This window comes from Malaclemys terrapin, chromosome 1 (genome assembly GCF_027887155.1).
Source record: "Malaclemys terrapin pileata isolate rMalTer1 chromosome 1, rMalTer1.hap1, whole genome shotgun sequence".
Lineage (NCBI taxonomy): Eukaryota > Metazoa > Chordata > Testudines > Emydidae > Malaclemys > Malaclemys terrapin.
Genome location: NC_071505.1, coordinates 49,872,165 through 49,898,431, shown reverse-complemented (window position 1 = coordinate 49,898,431; position 26,267 = coordinate 49,872,165). Strand labels below are relative to the sequence as shown.

General features: G+C 48.2%; 1 protein-coding gene across 2 annotated transcripts in view; it reads left to right on the top strand.

The window, feature by feature from the left end:
• Positions 1–25,574, top strand: part of LOC128834877 (uncharacterized) — a 145,981-nt gene extending 120,407 nt beyond the window's left edge. For both annotated transcript variants that reach the window (XM_054024060.1, XM_054024045.1), the window contains 2 exons: positions 22,477–22,537; positions 23,156–25,574. In XM_054024060.1, coding sequence (XP_053880035.1) covers positions 22,477–22,537; positions 23,156–23,186 — 92 coding nt within the window. In that variant the 3' untranslated portion in view covers positions 23,187–25,574. The remainder of the gene's footprint in view (positions 1–22,476; positions 22,538–23,155) is intronic.
• The last annotated feature ends 693 nt before the right edge of the window (positions 25,575–26,267 follow it).

Genomic DNA, 26,267 nt, shown 5'->3' with positions numbered 1-26,267 from the left:
CAAGCAGGGTCACTCTCCAGACACTGCACCGGCTTACTAGAACACCTCTTTGAAATGTATGGATTCTCTGGGTCAGCCTAATCTGCTTCGCTTGACAACACAGAACAATTGTCAGATCCCTACCTTCAGGTAGCTATATATTGGTTTGGACTGTAGTTCAAGTGTCAGTGCTATATTTTGTGTCTAATGGTCAAAAAAGATACAGGTTTTGTAGGCAATTTAAACCGCTGTCAGATACTGAGGCAATGTGTTTTAGTAGATTAGACAAGGGACTGGAAGTTGGGAATCCTGGGTCCTACACCTTCTGCTACTAAGTCACTTGACTGTCAATCTCTCCATCTTTAAAATGGTGATAATAAAACTACAATGAGGTGTCGCTTCCTGGGCCCCTTCACAGGCGCTCAGGTTGCTTGGGAGATAGAAAAGGGAGAATGGCTCTGGGAAAGCAGGAATCCAGAACCAGGCCAAGGAGTTTCTGTTATTCTTTGCTTATGTGAACCTGTTTTTGATTTCCGGTACTGTATTATCTATTGAGGGAAATCCCTAGCTGACATACACCCATTTTGTTTCTGCTGCGGCATTTCACAGGGTTACATTTCCTACCTCACAAAGGTGCTTTGAAGATTACTTAACTTTGCAAAACATGTCAAGCATGCAATACGCTATATAACTGCTTAAAAGTGCCATTTCTATTAGCATTTTACAACAGCTAATTTCCTTCAGCATAGCTGTAATTTGACTATGACAATCCTGGATTAAACTCTTTCCTCTGGGTTATTTTTAGGGTTACCATATTTCCACAATCAAAAAAGAGGACACGGGGGGGGGGGGAGCCCTGCTGTAGCCCCGCCCCTGCCCCGCCCCATCCACTCCCTCCCACTTCCCACCTCCTGACTGCCCCCCTCAGAACCCCCAACCCCCCTTGCTTCTTGTCCCCTGACTGCCCCCCCCTGAGAACCCCCCACCCTAACTGCCCCCCTAGGATCCTACCTGTCCCCTGACTGCCCCAACCCTTATGGGTGGCAGGTTTGTAAAAATTTTGGTGGTGCCCAGAACCCTCCCCCCAACTCTGTCCCCCCACCTGCCTAAGGCTCTGGGAGGGGGGTTGGGTGGGGGGAGGAGATCTGGGGTGCAGGTCCTGGGCTGGGGATTAGGGTGCAGGAGGGGTGCAGGGTGCAGGCTCTGGGATGGAGTTTGGGGGTGGGAGGCAGTGCAAAGGGAGGGGGTGCAGGCTTTGGGAGGGAGTTTGAGGGCAGGAGGGGGTGTGTGGGAAGGGGAGGGAATTTGGGGATAGGAGGGAGTGCAGGGGTGAGGGCTGTGGGTCTGAGGATGAGGGGTTCATGATGCAGGAGGGGGCTCAGGGATGGAGCAGAGGATTAGGGTGCGGGGGGATGAGGGTTGGGGCTGAGGATGAGGGGTTCATGATGCAGGAGGAGGCTCAGGGCTGGGGCAGAGGATTAGGGTGCGGGGGGATGACAGCTCTGGCTGAGGATGAGGGGTTTGTGATGCAGGAGGAGGCTCAGGGCTGGGGCAGAGGATTAGGGTGCGAGGGGATGAGGGGTTTGGGGCATTGGAGAGGCTCAGAGCTAGGGTGGAAGGGCAGGGTAAGGGCAGCCTGCCTTGCCATTGGTGGATGGGGGGCACTAGGACCCTGGGGCAGCAGACAGCAGTTGCTGCCGGGAGCAGGGCTACTCCGGCAGCACAAGCAGGCACGGGAGAGGCGCGCACTGCTTTCTTTCGGGCAGGGACGGGGAGGACCCACAGTGGGGGAACGCCTGGGGGTCGGGGTGGCAGGTGGAGGCTGGAGCCCACTCCAGGCAGGGCCGGGGGAGAGACCCAGCTCCAAATATTGCTGGAGCAGGGCCCCTGGCCCTGGATATTACTGGAGCTCGGGCACCACAAAAGAGTATAACCCGCTGCCCCCCCACCCCATATTCACACCCCCACCCCCAGAACTCCCGACCCATCCAACCCTCCCCCTGCTCCCTGACTGCCCCCCGGGACTCCCCTTACCATGCCCATGCCGGTCAGATGCTGGTGCCTCCATGTGGAGGCAAAACACGCCTCCCCCGCAGAGTGCTGAGGCAGCAGTGGGGGGAGCAGGGGAGGGGCTCTGGCTGCTGGAGGCCAATGGGAGCGGCTCAATCAGGCCCAGCCGCCCAATCAGCCATGCTGCACTCTGCATGGAAGGGAGGGAGGGGAGGGGGAAAAATCCTGAACCTTTTAACCTTGTTACCAATTCCTCCCAGATGGCTATTTAAAGACGAAAAAGCCGGACATGTCCGGGGAAATATGAACGGATGGTAACCCTATTATTTTCTCTGCTGATTTTTTTTCAAAATCTCTTTATATACTGTGCTCCCATGACACACTGTTTGTGCCAGGCAGGATGGTAAATGTGTAACTAATTCTGAATGTCATTCTAATCACACAGTGCTAAGTCAGTAAGAGAGTCAGGTTTGCCAGTAAGAGGAAGCATTACATTTTCCTAGATACTATAGGGATGACTCTTGGAGGTCCTTACTGAGTTTGCTCAGTCCTTACTCAGGAAATCTCCCTCTGTAGGTGTTTGCTTGATGAATAGTCTCAGGATTTGGCTTATAGTGAGGGGAAGAAGCATCGACTTTCAAATTTCCCCAGGAGTGCTCGACGCCCCCGCTGTGCCCCAGACCCTGCCCCCACTCCACTCCTTCCCCCAAGGCTCCATTCCTGCCTCTTCCCACCCCCGCTCCACCCCCCAACATGCCTCTTCCCACCCCATTCCGCCCCCTCCCCCTCACGTGCCCTGCCCTTGCTCCACCCCCTACCCCCAGCACCTCTTGCCCGCTGCTAAACAGCTGATCTGCTGGTGGGCGAGAGGCACTGGGGGAGGGAGGAGGAGCTGATCGGGGGGGGCTGCTGCTGGGTGCTGAGCCGCCACTATTTTTTTCCCATGGGTGCTCCAACCCATGGTGAGGGGCACAACAGATGGAAGATAGTGGTGTGGTTTGTCATCTTTTTTTGGTGTTTCCTGATAGGAGGGGGGCCTTTCCCAGCCTGGTGAGTGTCCAAGTGTCTCCTTCAAAGGGCTGAAGACCCTCAATTCTCAATGGGCCAAAGAGTGTGGTCCTCAGCTTTTCCTAAGGCAATGGAAGTTTGGCTAACAACTGAGTAAGGACCTCAGGATTTGGCTGGGTCACTGACATTAATGGCTGTGGAAGGTGCTCAGCACCTTGAGGAATCAAGCCCACATAATTCCAGGCACTGTTAGGTTTTCACTCTTTCTTTTATAGACTTTATCCTGCACCAGTAAAATGAGTGGGAGTTTTGTCATTGATTTCTGTGGTGCAGAATTGAGTCTACATTGCCTGCCATTTCCCTTCTCAGTGGAAAATGGTGGGCCATATAGCTGTAACATACATATTTTATAGTAACAACACTATCTTTCTGGGCATAATTGAGCTGAGGAAGATGTACGGGAAGGACCTTGGGTTTCTAACAGTGGTGATATGTCTGTTTGAGGCGAGAAGAAAGTGTAATCCTCACTTTTGGAAAAAGTTAGGAATACCTGGGCTGCTATTTAAAAGCAGTGTAGTCCCAAGGTAATGCTGACGAATCACTGCCGCTCACAAGATGTCCCTGTGAAGTCATTTTACAACACTGATTAGAGGGTTTCAGTGAGGGTGGTTGGTGCAAATTAGATTTTATTTAGAATTAGACACCGTACAGCTCTTGGCAAGAAATGAACTTGCAGATTAAACTGTCTTGTAATGTAATTACATGGCTTCGTACTATGAATCAGTTTAGAAATCGAAACGCTTATTTGAATAAAGAATAAAGGTGTTTTTTTTTTTTTTAAAGAAATGCGCCATTCAGGGAATAGCATCAGTGTACAAATAAGGGGCAGTAGTGATGTTTTGGTTTCATCTAAAGAGGTATTTCATTCTAAGCCCATTTTCAGGTGCATAAATCTTCCATTGCCAGGTTTCCAGTTATTTGAGTATTGGAAGATATTTTTCAGGCTTAAATGTTTTTTGTTTTAACCCTTCTTCATGTGGGAAAATCAAATGACTTCATATTAAATATTCATACTTGCCACGGGCTTAGTCCTCAGTTATATCGTTTGAAAAGTGTAGCTTAGATGGCACAAAGTTGTAATTTTTGGAGTCCTGTGGGTTGTGCATGAGATTCTCCTCTTAATGTTTAATGACGCACAGGGCATAGCTGTCATTATACTCTCTCTCCACACACAGTGAAATAAACACACGGCCAGTAGTGCATTTGCTGATGTAAACTACCCACTCTAGATTTGGCTTGTTTCCTAAAGTGACTGTCATGCTCTTGAAAAGAGATGCATTGACAGCCCTGGAGACCAAAGTCCTGGATTTAACCACAGAACAGCAATGATAGTGTAAGTTTACCCAGACTGTCCCCAGATTGGGCCTCCACTCAGACTTGAAGGGGCAACCTCTAGGCATGGGCAAGAATCTCCATGCCTCTTCAGTCTGCGGCCTTTGACACGTAGGCCAGCTACATCTAGTTTGCCGGGACTGGGGAAGCTGCATATAGCAGAGTTCTGAAAAATCAAGCCTCATATGTCTACCTCTAGCCAGGAAACTCTGGCTATGCATTGAACTATTCCTAGAGAATCTGGTCCACTTGAATTAGCATTTTACTTGTCTTTTAGTGGAGAGGATTAGCTTAGCCAATGAGCTGATGGGTTGGACAACAGCAAGTCATGCGCTATACTAGAAATTAAAGGACAGTGATTCACTTAGATTGTTGTCCTCACCCCCATCAGGGTATGTCTACACCCAGCCGCTAATTCGGCGGCTGGCAATCGAAGTTCTGGGTTCGACTTATCGCGTCTTGTCTGGACGTGATAAGTCGAACCAGGAAGTGCTCGCCGTCGACTGCGGTACTCCAGCTAGACGAGAGGAGTACCGCGGAGTCGACGGGGGAGCCTGCCTGCCGCGTGTGGACCGAGGTAAGTTCGAACTAAGGTACTTCGAACTTCAGCTACGTTATTCACGGAGCTGAAGTTGCGTACCTTAGTTCGATTTGGGGGTTTAGTGTAGACCAAGCCTCAGTTAAACGTGATACAGATAGATAGGTGATGGCACATTGTCTAGAGAAACAAACAGGGAACCAGGAATTGACAAGTTCTAAGCATGGCTCTAAAATTGGCATTGAGCTACACACTTAAACTACCTGGGCCAAACTCAGGCCTGGCTTAAGCAGGTTTAAGTTCAGTAAACTGAATGGCATTGCACCCACTTACACCAGGCCTGTGTTTGCTTCTCTGCACCCTCTTTCCTCCTCCATACACTGGGCATAAGACTTCACAAGGGGGTTATGAGCGTTAACTAATGTCTCTCAAGTGCTTCAGTGGTGCACTATACAGTAAGTGCTAAGCACTCTTATAACCCCAAGTAGCCAGCTATAACTCTGAACCTGCATAGAATTGGGAAATAAAATGGTAACTTGTTTATAACATGCCATAATTTGTGAGGGTGGGCCAGATTCAGACGAGTGGCTGTCCCATGGCTTTTAGTTACAGTCCAAGGTTGTGGAAGTGCAGGGAAGGAAACCAATTGGCCTTGCTAAGATAATGTGTGGGGGGGAGGAGTGTGTGGATGGAATTATGTTACAGCTTTAATTATGTGTAATATAAACAAATATTCACATCATTTCAGAACTGGGCTAACGTCATCTTTGGTGTAACATTAGTGAAGTCGACAGAGCAGTTACAGCAGTTACGGATTTGTCCAAGCGCCTTTGCACGCTGATTACTCTGAAGGTGTTGTTTGCACAGATCAGCATACTGTACTGTCAGTCCCCAAAGCAACACCAGCTGGCAGCTGCTAGGAACACACATGCTGTGTCACACTAGAGAGGATGATGAGTGTCAATTGTGTAGTATCATTAATCAGATGAAATGGATTTGATTAATTAAAATGTTAATTCAATCTAAAATGATGGGCTTTTCATAGCGTGTATCTGTAAAATGTCAGTGGAGAGGCAGGCATTAGTATTTTGGTGCTTGACTTGAAGTGTGTGGTTCGGGAAAGGGAGAAAGAAATACCAGCAGTAATTTAATATCTTCTGAAATTAGATTATTCTTGATGCTGGGGGCTCTTTCTGGGCTGGAAAATCTCATCATCAACAGCCTGTTAAAGCTAATTGTGATATTTAACCCCCCACTTGCTGCCCTGGCGCACATGCATGGTTTCCCGAGATGAAAGGAAGGTAAGTAAACATTCATGTACTCCTACCTACAACAGGAGGACGTACAGGACAGAATTGACTGTACAGAGACAATCTGTTTCAAACACTGTTCCCTGCTCTGAATACTGGTGAATTTAGTGCTTCCCTTGACTGAACTTAGAAGACATACTGTGAAAAGGGGCAAGAAGCCTCCTAGTGTTCAGCTACTACAGGGAGGAGTGCAGTGGAAATGCCTAGATAAGTAGACGGTGCATGGCTGAGCCAACTCACTTCGTCCAGAGCGGATACTGGTAAACTGGAAGATCTAGCCAGGTTATCGCCCCTTTTGGTGTTTGCCTGTCAGCTGTCACTCAGGTGCCCATCCTGGGGACACTGTAGGGGCCCCATTTGCTGTTGGATGGTCACACAGCAGCAGTATCCAGGAAGGCTTTTCCTACTTGTGCCTGATTGTGACTGTTTCTGAAGGGCAGGACTTAGGGCTCAGAGCCTCAAAGGTATTTAGGCACCTAGCTCCCATTGATTTCAGCTTTGGGTGCCTGACTGGCAGGCCGGAGGGAGGCACCTATCTCCACTCAGGATTCACATACATGAACCCACGCCTGGAGTTAGGCACTCGGGTCAGGTCAGCCCTTTCTCATGAGCAAGAGAGCTACCCACCCTACTTATAGCCAATGGCTCAATTAGTACTCCCACCTGGGACGTAAGAGAGTCAGGTTTAAGTCCCTGCTCCAATCAATATTTATTTATACAATGTAGAACATCAACACCCACACCTGCCAGCCTAGAATAACCAATAGTTTGATAGTTGGAAACTCTGCTGGAATATAGGAGACTTAGGTTCAAGTTCCTGCTATGAATCCAGCAGAAAAAAGATTTGAATCTGGGTGTCCCAGGTGAGTGCCCTAAACCCTGGGCTCTTGCTCAGATCATGCCTACCATATTGGACCCTTCAGGTAAGATAGGCAGGGAACACCTAGTTTGTGAATCCCACCAGGAGTTAGGTGCCGAGCTGCTTGGTGGTGGCAGAACTTAGGTGGCTGTGTGCATGGCCAGGGGCAGAAATTGAGGTGTCCAGGGGACTTTAGGCACCTACAGAGTTAGGTGGCAGCTGAGAGGTGGTTTTGGGAATGCCACTAAATGCTGGACTTAGTGGCAGTTAGGCACCTAGGCCCCCTTTGTGACTCTAACCCTTAGTGGGTGGGTTTTAAGCTACAGTGACTGGTGATCAAATGATGTGTAGCAGGAAAAGACAGCTACCTTTTCCGTAACTGGTGTTCTTCAAGATGTGTTGTTCATGTCTATTCCACAGTAAGTGTGCGTGCTTGCCACGTGCACCAATGCTGGAAGTTTTTCCCCTAGCAGGACCTGTAGGGGAGCGCCCCAGCAACCCCTGGAATGGCACCCCCATGGTATGGTATAAGGGGTGCTGCGCACTCCCTCCCACCCCCACCCCAGTTCTTCTTGGCAGACAACTCCGACAGAGGGGAAAGTGGGCAGGATGTGGAATAGACATGAGCAACACATCTCAGAGAACACCAGTTATGGAAAACATAACTGTCTTTTCTTCTTCGAGTGATTGCTCATGTGTATTCCACAGTAGGTGATTCCAAGCTATATCTGTTGGAGGTGGGTAGGAATTCACAAATTCTCGGGATGGAGCACAGCCCTGCCGAACCGAGCATCATCCCTGGTCTGGGAGACGATCACATAATGCGAGGTGAAAGTGTGAACAGAAGACGATGTAGCAGCCCTACAAATGTCCTGGATGGGGACATGGGCCAAAAAGGCAGCCGACAAGGCCTTGAGTTGAGTGCGCCTTCACAATTGGTGGCGGAGGGATTCCCGCCAGGCCATAATAGGTAAGGATGCCCGAGGTGATCCGAGGTGGAGAGCCGCCGAGTGGAGAGCGGCCGACCTTTCATGCGCTCGGCCAAGGAGATAAACAGTTGCGAGGACTTTCTGAATGGCTTAGTCCACTCCAGGTAGAAAGCCAGAACCCGTCTCACATCCAGCGTGTGGAGGTGGCGCTCTTCACTGGACGCATGGGGCTTGGGGCAGAGGACCGGCAAAAAATGGTCCTGACCCATCTGATAGGCAGAGGAGGAATGAAGGGTGTGGGCGGAGCTGGACCTTATCTTTATGAAACACCATGTACGGGGGCTCGGAGGTCAGGGCCCTGAGTTCCGAGATCCGCCTAACTGATGTGATCGCAACCAGGAAGGCCACCTTCCATGAGAGGTGTGACCAGGAGCATGTGGCTAGCGGCTCAAACGGGCTCATGAGACGGGCCAACACCAGGTTTAGGTCCCACTGTGGAACAGGGGGCCTAACATAAGGGAAGAGACTTAAGGAATCCCTTAAGGAATCGGCCAGTCATAGCATGGGAGAATACAGTGTGGCCCTGCACCGGCGGATGGAAGGCTGATATGGCCGCCAGGTGCACCTTGACTGATGAGGGCACCAGGCCCTGGGCTCTAAGGTGAAGGGGGTAGTCCAGAATAAGCTGGATCGGGGCGGCCACCGGGGAAACGCCCCATTCGTCCGCCATCTGGAAAACCAAGACCACTTTGCCAAGTAGGCTCGGCATGTGGGGGGCAGCCTGCTTTCTAGGAGGACGCGCTGAACCCCTTCTGAGCACCGCGAGGCTCGTGAGGGTCCAGTACCAATGCTGTCTGGGCCATGCTGGGGCAATTAGAAAGACCCAGGCCTTGTCCAGCCTTATCTTAACCAGGACCTTGCCGATCAGTGGGAACAGGGGAAAGGCATAGAGAAACTGGCTTGATCAGGACAGGAGGAAGACATCGGAGATTCCGCCCTGTCCCAGCCCCCCCGGAGCAGAACCAGGGACAGCGACGGTTCTGCCGAGTCGCGAACAGTCCACCTGGAGAGTTCCTCACACTTGGAAAAGTCTGTGTACCACCTCTGGGTGGAGAGACCACTCATGCTGAGAGAAGTCCCTGCTCAAGCAATCTGCCCACGCATTCTGGGTGCCCGGCAGATGGAAGGCCTATAGGCAGATGTTGTGTGCTATCCAAAAGTCCCACAGCCTGAGGGCTTCATGGCAGAGGGCAGAGGATTGGGCCCCGCCCTGCCTATTCATATAGAACATCGAGGACGTGTTGTCCATGAGGACCCTGACCACTTGGCCCTCCAGGTGTAAGCGGAAGGCCATGCGCCGCCAGCCATACCGCCCTGAGCTCCTTGACATTTATGTGGAGGGTCAGATCCTGAGCCGACCACAGACCTTGGGTCTGAACGTTCCCCACATGGGCCCCCCATCCCAGGTCCGACGCGTTGGACACCAGTTCCAGCGATGGGAACCTGCCTCTGAACGGGACCCCTTGGAGCATGTTTCTCGGGGAGGACCACCACCGTGGGAGGTGATCACTGGCTCGGGTACCGTGAGGACTTTGTCCATCCTTTCCCTGGCCTGGGAGAACTCCGAGGCCAACCAGAGCTGGAGGGGCCTCATCCTGAGTCTGGCATGACAGACCACATACGTGCACACCGACATGTAACCCAAGAGCTGGAGGCACACTCGGGCTGTTGTCAATGGAAACCTTGTGACCATGTCGATGAGTCCCTTCAGGGTCTCAAACCTGTATGGCGGGAGGGAGGCTTTGGCTGATGAGGCGTCCAGGACCACCCCAATAAACTCTATGCGTTGTACCGGAACTAACGTGGACTTGGTGTTGTTTACCAACAGGTCCAAAGTGGTGCACATGGACAGAAGGAGTACCATGTGATCCTGCACCTGCAACCAAGAGCTGCCCTTGACCAACCAGTCATCCAGATTGGGGAAGATCTGGACCCCCCGGCGCCTGAGGTAGGCTACCACCACTGACATACATTTTGTGAATACGCTGGGGGCAGTGGACAGGCCAAACGGGAGGACCGTAAATTGGTAGTGTTCCTGCCCCACCATGAAACGGAGGAAGCGTCTGTGCCCCTTGAATATATGAATGTGAAAGTACGCGTCCTGCAGATCGAGGGCGGTGTACCAGTCCCCAGGATCCAGGGAGGGGATGATGGAGGCCAGGGAGACCATGCAGAACTTGAGCTTCACCATGTACTGATTGGGCCTGAGCCCCCCTTTGGCCTTCAAGATAAGGAAATAGCGGGAGTAGCATCCTTGCCTTTGAACTCCCCCAGTACCACTTCCACCGCTCCTAGGCCCAGGAGCTGCCCCACCTCCTGCTCGAGCAGAGTCTCATGCGAGGGGTCCCCGCAGAGGGCCGGTGGTGGGGGGTGGTTGGTGGTTGGGCAGGAAGGAAGTAAACTGGAGGGTATAGCCCCGGGAGATGGTGTTGAGGACCCATCGGTCTGAGGTCAGCCGCGACCACTCCGGGAGGAAAGCACACAACCGATTGGAGAAAGGAAGTTTTATTGAGGGTAGATCCCTGATGAGAACTGGCAAGGCTCCCCTGGGCATCCCATCAATACTGCCTTTTCCCTGCTTGCTTGCCCTTGGAGGACCCAGACTGGTGGGCAGGCCGAGACTGCCTCTGTGGGCACCTCTTATACTCCCACAACTTCTTATAAGCGGTCTCGTATTTTGACTGGGTGGCCTGAACAGGAGTCTGTTGCGGCTTGAACTTAGGTTTAGCCAGAGCCAGAACATAGAGACGCAGAGTCTGGAGAGTTGTGCGGGAGTCTTTCAGGCCATGCAGCTTTGTATCCGTTTGTTCCGCAAACAGAGCTTTGCCGTCAAACGGGAGGTCCTGCAGGGAGGTCTGCACCTCACTGGACAGCCCAGAGAGCAGGAGCCATGATGCCCTTCTCATGGATACCGCGGAGGCCATGGATTGCGCGGCCGTGTCCAGTGCATCCAACACTGCCTGTAGGGTTGCCCTGGCAGCCGCTGTGCCCTCCTCCACCAGCGCTTTGAACTCCTTCCTGTCGTGCTCCTGGAGGGAGTCCTTGAACTTGGGCAGGAAACCCCTCAGATTAAACTCATACTGGCCCAGGAGAGCCTGGTGGTTCGCCACCCATAACTGGGAGCTCAAGAATGAATAAATTTTCCTTCCAAATGAGTCCAGTCTCCTTGAATCTTTATTTTTTGGGGTAGCGGCTGATTGGCCCTGCCATTCCCTGTGGTTGACTGACTTGACCACCAGGGAGTTAGGAGCAGGGTGGGTGTATAAGTATTCATGCCCCTTGCTGGGTAAACAATACTTGTGTTCCGCTCTCTTAGAGATGGGGCCAATGAGGCCAGGATTTGCCACAGGGCATTTGAAATTTTGGCCACCCCTTTGGCCACCCCAGAGAGGCAAGGCCACCCTGCCTGATGCCGAGGAGGACAATACATTAAACATGGAGGCCGAGGCCTCCTCCATCTCCTCTGCTTGGAGGTGGAGGCTTGATGCCACCCTTTGTGGGCCCTCAAGTCTTCCTGTGGGACGGAGGAAGGAGGGGCCATAATCGTCTCATCCAGGGAGGGGGAGGAGGCTGCGCGGTACTTTGGGTGTCCACCGGTATCGGAGGGTCACCATCTGGTCGGTCTCCGGGCACAGTGCCGAGGATGTACGTCCCACCTACTCCTTCCTTGGAGGTCTGGAGAGGGAGGCCGATGGTCCTTCTGAGGCTCTGACCACTGAGTGAGCCCCCACTGGGGGCTGTGTCGGGGACCACGGTGCCCACTGGTACCATTGGGCTGGCCACGGGGCCCGGTGCCACTGCACCTTCTGTGGCACCGGCAGAGCCGGCTGTTCGGCCTGGCCCATCGATGGATGACTACGAAGGGAGGCCGGGCTGATATACGACCTGCTGCTGTCCCTGGACTGGGACGAGCAGTTGCGCCATGGGACCGTGATCCTGACGTGGAGGACTGGTACCATCGGTAACAGCTGCTCCGCGATCAGCTCCAGTGGGTGACCCGCGACAGCGAGACGCTGGCGATTGATGCCCGGGGCTGCGGAGGCGGTGACATGGCGGGGTCCTGGAATGGGATGCTGAACAGGAACAACATTGACGTTCGTGCTGTGACTGGCTGCGTTAGCCCCTCCGAGACGAGGACCTTTGATGTCATCTGCCTCGGTCCCATCGGTGTTCGCTCCTCGAGGCGGAGTGGTGCCGAGCCGAGTGTCTTGGTCAGACGGATCCCAACCAGACAGCCTGGTGGGCGTCGAGAGCGATCCATGTGGACTTTGCCCTGAACAGTCACTGGGCGGCGAACGGCGTCGAGAACGTTCCCTCGACCGAGACCGGTACCAAGCTGGGGGTGACTGTGGAGATCCCAGCGGCTGCTTGCCTCTGGAGCACGGGGCTGACATTGGCCGTGCTCCTGATACTGGCATGGACATAACATCCCGGGCTGTCTGCAGGGCCTCTGGTGTGGAGGGCATCCGGACATCCAGGGAGGCCTGCTCTGAAAGGGCCGGGCTACTCCACTCGACTTGAGTTGGAGGCCTAGAGGATGGTGGGAATTGAGGACTGCCCGACATGGGTCTAGCCTCTGTCCCGGGTTTACTCTGGTGCTGCGGCGAAACAGGCCTCTTTCTAGCCTTCTTGGCATGCCCCATGGACAGGGAGCGGTGCCGACTAGGTGAGGGTGCTGAAAGGTCACCATGCACCGATATTGCGGTGCCCGGTGCCGACTTGGAGCGGAGCACCGGAGCCGGGGTCAGCGCCGACTCCATCAGAGCCTAATGTCCCTCTATCTTGGTCCAAGGCTTAAACAACTTGCAAATCTTGCAGCGATCGCTGAGATGGGTTTTCCCCAAACAGCGCAGACAGTCCGCCTGCAAATCACTCACTGGCATAGATTGCCTACAAGTGTCAGATGACTTAAAACCCGGGGCACAGGGCATAGCCCTGCCCAGGCGCTCTAGCTAAACTAAACTAACTACAGGTACCATACACTGAATGAACAAGCAGTTTGGGGATGAACTACAGCAAAGCTGGAGCAGAGCGGTTCCGAAGCACCTTCACTGGTGGCAAGAAGGACCTGAGGGTGGGGGGAGCGTGCTGCACCCCTTATACCATGCCATGGAGACGCCACTCCAGGGGTCACTAGGGTGCTCCCCTATAGGTACTGCTAGGGGAAAAACTTCTGACACCGGTGCACGTGGCGAGCACGCACACCTACAGTGGAATAAACATGAGCAATCACTCGAAGAAGAAGAAATGCTGCTGTTCTGGTTTATTTTTGTTTTGCATTGCCTAACTTTGTGTGTTTTTAAATGTATGTCTTGGGTGCCCTTTGGAGTGAAGTTTGCATAAAGCTGAAACAGAAATAAACCAGTGACTGGTATCATGGAGCAGGTTGGTTGACAAAAATGCTTCATAGGCTGTCAAAGCAGATATCCTGAATTTTATGGCTATGGCATGAAAACTATAGTTCATTCTGCTATACACTTGCTGTTGAATTAGACCCTTGCTAATTTGCTAGACCCTAATGACTTGTTCATTACTACTGAATATCAATGGTCCTATACATTAGATAATATCATCCTGACAATCAGTATCATTCTGAACATGTTACACTGGTAAAACCTAACAGCCAGAACTAGGGATTGTATTGTTATGTGAAACCTGACATGTAGAACTAAGATTTTTACTCAGCAGAAATAAAAGCACAAATGAAAGATGGATGAGCCAGAATGATCTAAGACAGGGGCGGGCAAACTTTTTGGCCCGAGGGCCACATTGGGGTTGCAAAACTGTATGGAGAGCTGGGTAGGGAAGGTTGTGCCTCCTCAAACAGCCTGGCCCCCGCCCCCTCCCTCTTCCCGCCCCCTGACTGCCTCCCTCAGAACCCCTGACCTATCCAACCCTCCCTGCTCCTTGTCCCCTAACTGCCCCCTCCCAGGGCCCCCTGCCCCTAACCGCCCCCTGGCCCCCCCATCCAACCCTCCTGCTCCCAGTCTCCTGACTACCCCGACTCCATCCACACCCCCGACCCCTGACAGGCCCCCTGGAACCCCACGCCTATCCAACCACCCCTGTTCCCCGTCCCCTCCGCCCCATTCAACCATCCCCTCCTCCCTGTCCCTTGACTGCCCCCTGGAGCCCTCCGCCCCTTATACAACCCCCCGGCCACGGCCCACTTATCATGCCATGCAGAGCAGCATGTCTGGCTGACGCACCAGCCAGAGCCAGACACGCTGCCGCTCTACTCAGCAGGAGTGCGCAGCTCCACCGCCCAGACCGCTGCCCGCGCGGCGGCGTAGCTCTGCAGGGGCCGGGGGGACAGTGGGGGAGAGGCCGGGGGCTAGCCTCCCCCGCCGGGAGCTCAAGGGCCGGGCACAACAGTCCCGTGGGCCGTAGTTTGCCCACCTTCTGATCTAAGAACTGACAGCCCAATGACTAGTGATAGAACGACTTTTCTATTTGTGATTTAAGCATGTGTCTGATATAAAGACAGAGCATGAATCACTAACATAGGCCTGTAAATATCCTAAAACCTTGGGAAATTATAAAGGACAGGAGCTGTAACTGCCAAACAAAAGAAGTGATAACAAACATGGTGAGAGTGTTAAAGTACTGACTCATCAGAGAATAAAACGCATTCTTGGTTACCCAGGATAATTCTGATGTAGTAGATTAAACCAGCATTATGGGTGCAATTTTGAAGATTTCTCTGTTAATAGAGTGATTGTCTCTTCAGGTCTAATGTGGGCTTGCAACCGTAATTTTCACATTGGGCAAAATAAGAGTATCATCAATAATAACTTGACAGTCTATGATACTGAGACTTTTTTAACTGGTTGGCAGATATCTTAAAGGAAATTGACCTTAAATGCGTAAGAAATAATACTCTATTATGCTTTCAAAAATGAAGGCAAAGATATTAGATGCTATTGAGTCAGCAGCCTGCTAATTGGCACTCCTCACTATGGACCGCCTCCTACTTTCAGAGAAGTCAATAATTTCCAGGGACCAGACTGACTGTTCCACCCTGTAATATCTTATGTCTCTAGCTGATTTCATTATACACATCAATAATGACTCTCCATTCGCTCAGTCCCTTTGTCTTCATAACAACTACGGAACTTTCACGCATCGGTTAAAGGGTCTGAAATTTGGGAGTTTGAAGAGAACCCGGCAAACAGGTCGATTGCAGTCTTTTTAGTGGAGATACTACAGTTCTGCTCCTCTCGGCTTAGTGTGGCTGACTGCTGGGAACTCTGATGGCAGCAGGTTGCCGAGCTATCACACAGCAACAGAGTTACTTTCTTATTGCTATTTTCTCCTTTATTTTTTTGCCTCACCCATGCCTTACTACCCGCTTCCTACTTTTACTTGGCTGGCTACGGGCACAATAATAACCCAGCAAATACTTTAGAAATTTAGAAAACCACCAACCACCATGAATTGTTTTTTGTTACATCCCTTAGCAATCTGTCCCTTGCTGCAGCTGTTCCTTTGGGTCTGCAAATACAGGATCGTGTGTCCTGTATTTGCAACATTCATGAAAATAGGGCAGAGCTCTAGTCTTCTGTCAGAGACAGAGGACACAAAAAAGTGCAGTGCAGATTTGTGGGACTTTTTTTTAAAAAAAGATAAAAAATTATGGGCTATAGAGGGCATGAGATGGAGAAACTTGCATGCCGGGAACATGACCCTTTGCTCCCAGAGATCCCTGGGTGAGTCATTTTTATTCCACAACAAATTGCAGACGTCTTAGTAAATTTATATTGAAACTGAACTTTTAAAAAAAAGTAGATTGAGACTTCTTCAAGCTTTAACTGCAGCTGAGGAAACCGAGGAAAAGGATCAATAACAAATTATAATGAATGACATTCAAATCTCGGCAGTTGGCATTCCATAGGGCATCACTCCGGTTACTATCTCCTACGTTTGGAAAGTTAGCATGGTTTCAAGGTAAAGGCTGAATTTGTAAGGGTGTCCACTGTATGGTGAGAGACTTTATACCTACTCTGCATTTCAAAAAAACAAAACAAAACAAAAAACAGAAGCCCAAGACACCAAAGCTTTGGGGCAACATTGATTTGCTTCAGTTAGAGAAGCGAAAACAAAAAAGAGCGGAGGGTGTTGCTGCAGATAGAAAAGGTAGTAGGTGAACATACATCAGAAGCTAGCGATGAAGCAGCTGGGAGACAAATACCACCCAGGCATATTATCTGATGGAGAGGTGGGGGGTTTTAAGTCATTGAAAGCATTTTAGTGAGGACGTATGATTAGGGGAAGTATACTGCCGCACAATTGTACAACAGCCCCATTAATTGCTGGGTTTTGCTACTATTGTTCAAGCAGGTTAATGTAAAACAGAGAATACACAAGACTATTTGGCACAGACCTAACTTACATCACTCTAAAAGTCTGGCATATATGAACTTGTCTATAGCTTTGAAATATTGCCATCCAATGTTTTCCTAAACAACACTGAGTCCTCACTTCGCCCTGGCAAGAGGCCTGACATAAACTGGCCTACATAACCACAGGTGCTAAATTTCTCCTCACTTAAACTCTTCACTAGATATCTCTTGCCTTAGGGCTTGTCTACACCGTCAGTTTATGAGCAGTGAGCTGGGGTGTAAACCTACAGTGTAGTCGCCTGCTGTGTGGCCGTGTGGACCCTGCCAATGTGCACTAATAGTACAACAGTGCATTGTAACATACTACTGTTTTGAACCCTACTGCACACTGTAAGTTCCATAGTGTTTCAGAGAAGTAGGTCAAAGCACTCTATGGTACTATTAGTACATAGTAGCAGGGTCCATATGGTGAGTTAGTGTGTTACCAGGCTAGTGCACTGAACATTCACATACTGGCTGGCCGTGCACTAAGTCTCTGTCTGGACAAGCCATTTGTCACTTAGAAGACAACAATTACATCTAAACATCATGGCAAAGCTTGGAACTAAATTACATTCTAGCCCCAGTGGTACCGAGATACCAAATGAGATAGTTGGCGCATTGTGCAGGGCTTTGTGTTTAAGCTTGTAAAACATCATTTTATTAGTAGCACAATTAATTCTGAATGAATAAATGTATTGTCCCTAGTTATTGGAGTACATGCCAGCAGCAAGCAGTCATTTTTGTTTTCTCTTTACTGTGTAGTGTGGTCCAGAATGCGTGGAGCAGAGGTGGGAGCGAAGACTTGCGTTCTGGTTCTGCCATCAACTCATTGTGTGACCTTTGGAAGGTCCTTAACCAATCTGTGCCTCAATTTATCCTTCTATAAAATGGGTATCATTTACCTACCTTACAGCTATGTTCTGAAGCTTGATTTTATATATGGAAAGTACTATGCAGATCACTTTAAAAGCAATTTGCCTACGTAATGTTAGAAAGTAGAGGCTAGAGCCTCAAATGCTTGAGGGCAAGATGTGTCCCCCTTTGCTGGCACAAAGCAGCCTCTGGAGGATTTCCCAGAGTAAGGGAAACCTCAGGTGTTATAGAGCCATCTGTGGCAGGATGGCTTAGGGGACTGGGAAGGGGCTCCATGGCCATTTGCCTGGGGGCTTGTCTGCAGGAAGTGTCTTGTGAGTAAGAGGCTGGACTGCAACGCGGGAGACCCAAGTTCAATAGGGGGAAGGGAGAGCTCAGTGGTTTGAGCATTGGTCTGCTAAACCCAGGGTTGTGAGTTCAATCCTTAAGGGGGCCACTTAGGGATCTGGGGCAAAATCAGTATTTGGTCCTGCTAGTGAAGGCAGGGGGCTGGACTCAATGACCTTTCAAGGTCCCTTCCAGTTCTAGGAGATAGGATATCTCAATTAATTAATTAAGCAGATCCTGTCTCCTCCCTCAACAGCCAGCACAGAGGTGTGGACAGGATGTCTTTATATGCCATGGATCACTAGCCTGGGGGACCTCAGGAGCAGAGAGGAGGAGATGGGACAGGACACACTGGCTGAGTATGGATGTAGCTAGGATTAGGAGAACACAAAGATAGCTTAAATCCACATTTGCATCCCCCTCCCACACTGTATCGATCTCTTTTTGGCCTTTGATTACATTTCTTTTTCTACTTCCTATTCCTAGATTTCCTGCCCCCTCCCTCTGGCTGAAAAACTTGGTAACCTTTATCTAAGGATAAGCTCTTCAGCCTCTTTTTGTAAAGGAGAAGGAAGTGTTAGGGCTTTCAGCCATATAAATGTAGTTTGCCACCCCCACCCACTTTCATCTCTTAATGCATCTGTCTTATGCATTTATAATGCACCCAGCATCATTGTACCTAGGGCCCTATACATAATTTATAAAGCAGCATTCATCCAAAAAGTTTATTCTCCTTCTGCTTCCATAGGTGTTGCCACTCTAAACAGGGCCATTCTTTTGTTTGCAGGGGAGGCATGTTCCATTGTTGCCCCTAGTGCAAGGAAGTTTGTACAAAAGCTGGAGCCTTGCAGCCTCACAGGGACAGAAGTCAGGCTCACCCTGAGCACTGGCTGTAGAACTCCCTGCCATCTCCAGTGCCTGTCTGTCTCTCCCAACAGTTTGGTGGAGCTGTGAGCTTCAGCATTGTCATGGATCACAGCTGTCTGGGCAAGCTCAGAGATGTGGTTTTTTTTTTTTTTTTTGAGGGAACAAACCAGGACATTGATGTCTTCAAGATCCTAAAGCTAATCTCTGAAGTGGATTCTTCACTGGTTGGGATAGCAATATAGCACACTGGAGGATGCATTCCTCGCTGTAGGCTAATATTGTCTAATAGATAGGAAGGCGCTTCTCCCTTCATTTCAGAGAGAGAATGCTATAGTAGTCTAGCCTAGAATTGAGGAATACTTGATTACCATGCCTATGTCCGCATCTGCTAAGGGAGTACAGCCTCTCAGCCAGCTGAACGGGACAAGGATCACTGAACGATTGAGTCATTTCTCACCTGTTTGCTTGTTAAGCACTTACCTTACCCTTGTCTCTGCAATTGTTCACTACTTTTGCTTGCCTTATTCACTTTTTTAAATGTCTTTTGAGCCCTTCATGCTGGGAGTAGATTTTCCTTCTATGTTATCAAGAAGATGACCAATGTTATCAGCGAGGCAATTGGATGGTACAAGTACTAGTCCCGCAGTCAGTTCCTGCATTGCTGCAGCCATTCTATGAGACCTTAGGCAAGTCGCTTAGTCTCTTTACCTGCAACACAGGAACAATAATACTTCCCTATCGCCCAGAGGTGTTGTGAGCATAAATTATTAAAGATCATAAGTTTCAGAGGGGTAGCCGTGTTAGTCTGTATCAGCAAAAACAACAAGGAGTCCTTGTGGCACCTTAGAGACTAACAACATTTATTTGGGCATAAGCTTTTGTGGGCTAGAACCCACTTCATCGGATGAATGAAGCGAAAAATACAGGAGCAGGTACAAATACATGAAAGGATGGGGGTTGCTTTACCAAGTGTGAGGCCACTCTAATGAGATAAATCAATTAACAGCAGGATACCAAGGGAGGAAAAATAACTTTTGAAATGGTAAGAGAGTGGCCCATTACAGACAGTTGACAAGAAGGTGTGAGTAACAGTAGGGAGAAATTAGTATTGGAGAAACTAAGTTTAGGTTTTGTAATGACCCAACCATTCCCAGTATTTATTCAGGCCTAATCTGAGGGTATCCAGTTTGCAAATTAATTCCAGTTCTACAGCTTCACGTTGGAGACTGTTTTTGAAGTTTTTTTGTTGAAGAATTGCCATTTTTAGGTCTGTTATTGAGTGACCAGAGAGATTGAAGTGTTCTCCTACTGGTTTTTGAATGTTATGATTCCTGATGTCAGATTTGTGTCCATTTATTATTTTGTATAGATCCAGAATTCTTCATTGCCCTTCTATTATTCTATATATTGTTTGGTTTTATGCATCTTGCATTTTATCTAGGTGTTATCAAATAGGTCTGTTTCTGAAAAACTTATGAGAGAGAGTTTTGCATGCTTCCTCTGTATTTTTTCAGTCTCTTAACTTCCTAATCAAAGGCTGGATTATTTCTTCAACTGCCTTTTCTGAAATACAAGGGTAGAGCTATTTTAACCTGCTGTTCAAATTGAATGCTCTCCCTGAAAGACATTTCTGTTTACATTACTGTGCTATTAGCTAGGTATGCTTTTATGTGAAGAATACATTTGCTTTCCAATTGCATAATATATTTAACAACATCTAAGGGAAAAAAAGAGAGTTACCTTTTCCGTAACTGGTGTTCTTCGAGATGTGTTGCTCATGTCCATTCCATATTAGGTGTGTGTGCTCACCCCATGCACCGGTGCCAGAAGCTTTTCCCTTAGCAATATCCATAGGGAACCGGCTCTGGCGTCCTCTGGAGTGGTTCCTGCATGGCGTGGTATAAGGGGCCCCCCCACCCTCAATTCCTTCTTGCCGAAAACTCCGACAGTGGGGAAGGAGGGCGGGTTATGGAACGGACATGAGCAACACAACCAGAACAGTAGTTATGGAAAAGGTAACAGTCTTTTCTTCTTCGAGTGCTTGCTCATGTCTGTGACAATGCGGTTCTGGCGGAACCCAACTGAGAGCGCCAACTCAGGACAAATTGCTAAAACAGGGCAATTACGGCCCAAGGCTGGGGTTTTTCCACCTCTAAGGCAAACCAAACCAGCCAGACTAGGACTTCGGTCTCACCCCACTGGCTAACCGCAAGTCTCACAAGCAATCTCCTTAGACACTCCAGTTTCCCAGTATTACCACCAGTGCCACACGTTATGGGGACAAATGGTTATGAAAACCAATACCCCAGTAAAAGAAAAAGGTTCTCCTGATCCCAAAGGACCAAGCCCCAGACCCAGGTCAATATACAAGTCAGATCTTACCCACAAATCACGCTGCTGCCAATCCTTTAGAATCTAAAATCTAAAGGTTTATTCATAAAAGGAAAAAGATAGAGATGAGAGTTAGAATTGGTTAAATGGAATCAATTACATACAGTAATGGCAAAGTTCTTGGTTCAGGCTTGCAGCAGCGATGGAATAAACTGCAGGTTCAAATCAAGTCTCTGGAATACATCCCCAGCTGGGATGGGTCCTCAGTCCTTTGTTCAGAGCTTCAGTTTGTAGCAAAGTTCCTCCAGAGGTAAGAAGCGGGATTGAAGACCAGATGGAGATGAGGCATCAGCCTTATATAGTCTTTTCCAGGTGTAAGAACACCCCTTTGTTCTTACTGTGGAAAATTACAGCAAAATGGAGTCTGGAGTCACATGGGCCAGTCCCTGCATACTTTGCTGAGTTACAAGGCGTATCTGCCTTCTCTCAATGGGTCCATTGTATAGCTGATGGTCCTTAATGGGCCATCAAGCAGGCTAGGCAGAGCTAATCTCAGCTTGTCTGGGATGTCACCCAGAAGCATAGCATAAGTTTGCCATACAGACAGTATAGAGCCAATATTCATAACTTCGACTACAAAACTGATACACACATATAGACAGCATAATCATAACCAGTAAACCATAACCTTGTCCTAGACACCCCATTTGACCCCCTTTATACAAGATTTGCATGCCACTACAGGACCTTGGTTGCAACAATGATCTATACGGTCCCAGTTTATGTCAATAACGTCACAATGTCCATTCCATATTAGGTGACTCCCAAGCAGTACTCCTGGAGGTGGGTAGGAATTCATGGATGTGTAGATTATAATGTTTAAGAAAAGTTTTGTAAATGAGTTCCAATAGTTCATGGATTAGGGATCCAATTTTATGGGGTTCCAGGGGCTTCTGTATAGATTATTTAGGTTAATCTTTCTATCTACCCAATGGGACACAGTGCTCAGTCTAGAAGATACCATCAGAGATGCTCAGTTTTGCAGTTCTCAAACTGTGGATTTGTGTCTTCAGAGATAACATGCTTGTTAACAACAAAAATGTTTTAAAATAAATAAATAAATAAATGAAATATAGAGGTGAGAAATAACAGACCTCAACCCTACTTTCCCTCTGCAAATTTGTGTACACAGAGTCAATCCCTTACCTCTCTCTGTGAAAAGTGAAAAGTTTCAGAAAGTTCAATGAATAGAAGATTGTTGGGGGCGGAATAGATCTGGACAAGGAGAAGAAGTCTGGAGATAAATGTGAGAAGGGAGGGACAGGCAGTAACAAAAGTGAAACTGTTTGAGCAGCATATTCCAGAAGTCTTGAGGTCTTTCTGAGTGTAGCCTTCACTGATTTGAGATCTGCCACACCATTCTCTCACTAGAAGGGAAAACCTATCATGGCAGCAGGCCATAAAAGAGACCTAGTTTGGGAATATTTTAATGAAGTTCCTCTACCTGTAGGTAAGACAGGCATGCGTGCAAAATGCAAACAGCGCAACAAAGAAATGTAAGACCTGGTTGCTCGAATGAAACAAAATAATCAGAAGTGTTTCTTCTCAGGAGAAAGCTGCGTTGAAGATGATGAAAGGATCTTATGTGAACATGCAGGATCTTCAGGCTGGTAAACTTTTTTATTTCATACTTCTTTCTTAAGGACTGCCTGTCTTCCTTCTGGACTATTCTTGAATTCTCATGTTTGAGCAAAAAATATAATTGTTACTCTATGGCAGTGTTTCTCAAACTGGGGTCGCCGCTTGTGTAGGGAAAGCCCTTGGTGGGCCGGGCCGATTTGTTTACCTGCCCCGTCTGCAGGTCCAGCCAATTGCAGCTCCCATGGGCTGCGGTTCGCCGCTGCAGGCCAATGAGAGCTGCTGGAAGCAGCAGCCAGTATGTCCCTTGGCCCACGCCGCTTCCAGTAGCTCCAATTGGCCCGGAGCAGCGAACTGTGGCAAGTGAGAGCTGTGATCAGCCGGACCTGTGGACAGGGCAGGTAAACAAACTGGCCTGGCCCGCCACGGGCTTTCCCTACACAAGTGGTGACCCCAGTTTGAGAAACACTGCTGTATGGGACTATCATTTTAGATGCAGTTGAGATAAAAAAATAAATAGCTGAAATAGGCAGATCTTCCTTTTACAATTTAATCTTTAAAATAGTACTGAGTGTCAGTAAATGCAATGAGTAATACTAAATGAGCAGTATGGTGGTAATTAAATAACTGCATTGACTTATTTTGTTTAGGAGAATCCATCCTCAACATACAGGATTCTGAAGACTATCCACCTTCAAGATCACCATCATTTGCTATAGTTTTAGAGTTATCTGCCAATGATAGTGTTTCAGTCACTTCATGTACGTCACATAGCCACAGTATATCACTTGTAGCAAAAAGAAAAAAAACCTTTATCATCCAGAAACAACCATAAATAAAATAAGATAAGAACCAGCAGATTACAAAAAGCGGTAATTGATGAAAAAATTGCCCGGTTTGTTTATGCAACAAAAACTCTCCTTTCCGTATGATTGAAAACCCACACTTCATTAACATGGTTCAGTCATTAAGGCCAGGATACAGTCCACCCAATAGAGCAGATGTCACAAGAAAATTGCTGGATAAAGTGTATGAAAGAGAAATTGAGCAGTGTGCAAAAGGTCTAGAGGGTAAAACTGTTAACCTGAGTCTTGATGGGTGGAGCAATGTCCACAATGATCTTGTTTTATGTGCTTGTGTGACAACAGAAGAAGGGAATGTCTTCCTTACGAAACAATTGATACATCAGGAAATGCCCACATAGCAGAATACCTACAAGAAGTAGCAGTAAAAGTTATAACAAACTGTGAAAATAAATTTAAAATGTCTAGTATGCAGATTGGTCACAGACAATGCTACAAATGTATCCAAGATGAGAAGAAATTATTTAGAAGAGAGTCCCAAGCTAACAACATACAGTTACAGTGGTCATTTGATGCACCTCGTAGCCAAAGACTTCAGTGTTCCAGAAATAAAGGCTAATGTTGTTGAAATTGCAAAATACTTCTGTAACAACCACTTTGCAACAGCTGCTCTGAAAAATGTGGGTGGAACCAAGCTAACTCTCCCACAAGACATGCGATGGAAGTCAGTAGTGGACTGTTTTGAGCCCTATATCAAGAACTGGCCTAATCTGGTGACAGTTTGTGAACAGAATCGTGAAAGAATAGATGGCACTGTCACAGCCAAAGTTCTCAACATTGGGCTTAAGAGAAATGTTGAACACATGCTGAGTACCCTGAAGCCTATTTCTGTAGCCTTGAACAAAATGCAGGGAAATAGCTGTTTTATTGCTGACGCTGTTGAAACTTGGAAGGAACTGAGTGAGATCTTAAAAAGAGAAATATGCAATGACAGACAGAGTTTAATTACAAACATTAAAAAAACAAATGGAACAAGCACTATCTCCAGCTCATTTTCTTGCAAATATTCTCAATGCTTGGTACCAGGGTCAAACCTTAACTGCCGAAGAAGAGGAGTTGGCTATGACATGGACATCCAGCAATCATCCCTCCATAATGACAACTATAATAAACTTCAGAGCGAAGGGTGAACCATTCAAGAAATATATGTTTGCTGATGATGTTTTAAAGAAAGTGTCACCAGTGAACTGGAGGAAGTCACTTAAGCACTAGGATTCAGAGACTGTTGAAGTGATAATCTCACTTTTAACAGCAGTAGTTTCTTCTGCCGGTGCAGAAAGCTTGTTTTTCTTTTCCAGATTATGAACAAACAGGAAAATGAAGGTGAAGACGACTGAGTTAGCCGCAGCAGCCAATATTTTAAGTTTCTCATGTTGACCTGGCTGCCATAGTTGATTTAATTTGGTGTTGTTTTTTTTTAATTCATTTAACTATTTTAGTTAAAAACAATGTTAACAAAAATAAACCTGATTTTAAAAAACTTGAATGTTTAACTAAATTCAAAAAATTAATATGCTTGTTTTGTTAAAATATTTTATGTTGAAGAAAAAATCCAGAATACATAATGTTGTTTTATTTAACTAAAACAATTTAAATGTCTGGTGATATTCTCCTCCTAATACAGCATGGCAAGAAAATCCTCCAAATATTAATCTGTTGAATAGTTCACCTCTCAATGACTTCATAAATATCTGCTTCAATTACCTTTGGTAAATGAAATAACCAATCATTCATTTTCTGATATAGCTGTAAAACTAATCTGAAAAGTTTTAAAAATAAATCACTTTAAAATGTATAGTGTACACCTTCTAAAAATGAAACCTACATCTATCTCTGAGTTGTGAAGAATATGTATTAAGGTTATAACAACCAACAAGAATGTGCTTTTATGTAGAAATCCATGATTATATCGAGCCTTCCTGACTAGTGATTTAAATAATGATTTAAATCAAATCCACCCTGGGCCGAGGCCATGGTGCGAGCCATGGAGTCTGCTGTGTCCGAGGCTGCTTGGAGGGCCGCTGTCACTGCAGCAGTGCCCTCCTTGAGGATCACCAGGAATTCCTTCCTGGACCCTTTGGGCACCGAGAGCTCGAATTTGGCCATAGACTGCTACATATTGTAGTCATAGCAGCCAAGGAGGGTTTGGCAGTTGGCCACTCCCAACTGAAGGCTTGAAGATGAATAAACTATTCACCCAAACAGATCCAGTCTCTTCGAGTCTTTATTCTTGGGTGTAGCCCCGGGCTGACCCTGCCTCTTCTGGTTAATGGCCTCAACTACGAGGGAGTTTGGAGCTGGGTGAATATACTCATGGCCTTTAGCTGGCACAAAATATTTGCGCTCAGCACTTTTTGAGATGGGTGGCAGGGAAGAGGGGGTTTGCCATAGGGCATTAATTATTAATTAGTGGGGTAAAGCCACCCTAGCGGGTGCTGTGGAGCAAAGTATGTCCAACAGTGAGTCCAGTGGCCCCTCAAGTTCCTTTGCCTGGAGCCCCAGGTTAGAGGCGACTCTCTTCAAGAGCTCCTGATGAGCCTTGGCATTATCTTGTGGAACTGGGTGAGGGGGACCCGTAATAGCTTCGTCCGGTGATGATGAGGATGAAGCCAGTGCCAAGGGATCCATCACATCCCCTGGTGGTCCAACTGGCTGCTCCCCTAGGTCCACATGGGCCTGGGGGGTCTTCCCCTGTGGGGCCTCCACCTCTGGAGGAGGGTGGGATACTGCGGCCAATAGCCTGAGGCCCCCGCCACTGATTGGGAGGCCTGGAAAGACTGGGTGAACCCCCCTGGGTTCCAGGGGTACCATGCTGCCAACCATTGGGGTCAGCTGCGGTGTCAATGAGGTTGATGGTACCACTGGTGCTGGCACCTGGCCTGCTACCAGGGACCCCTGA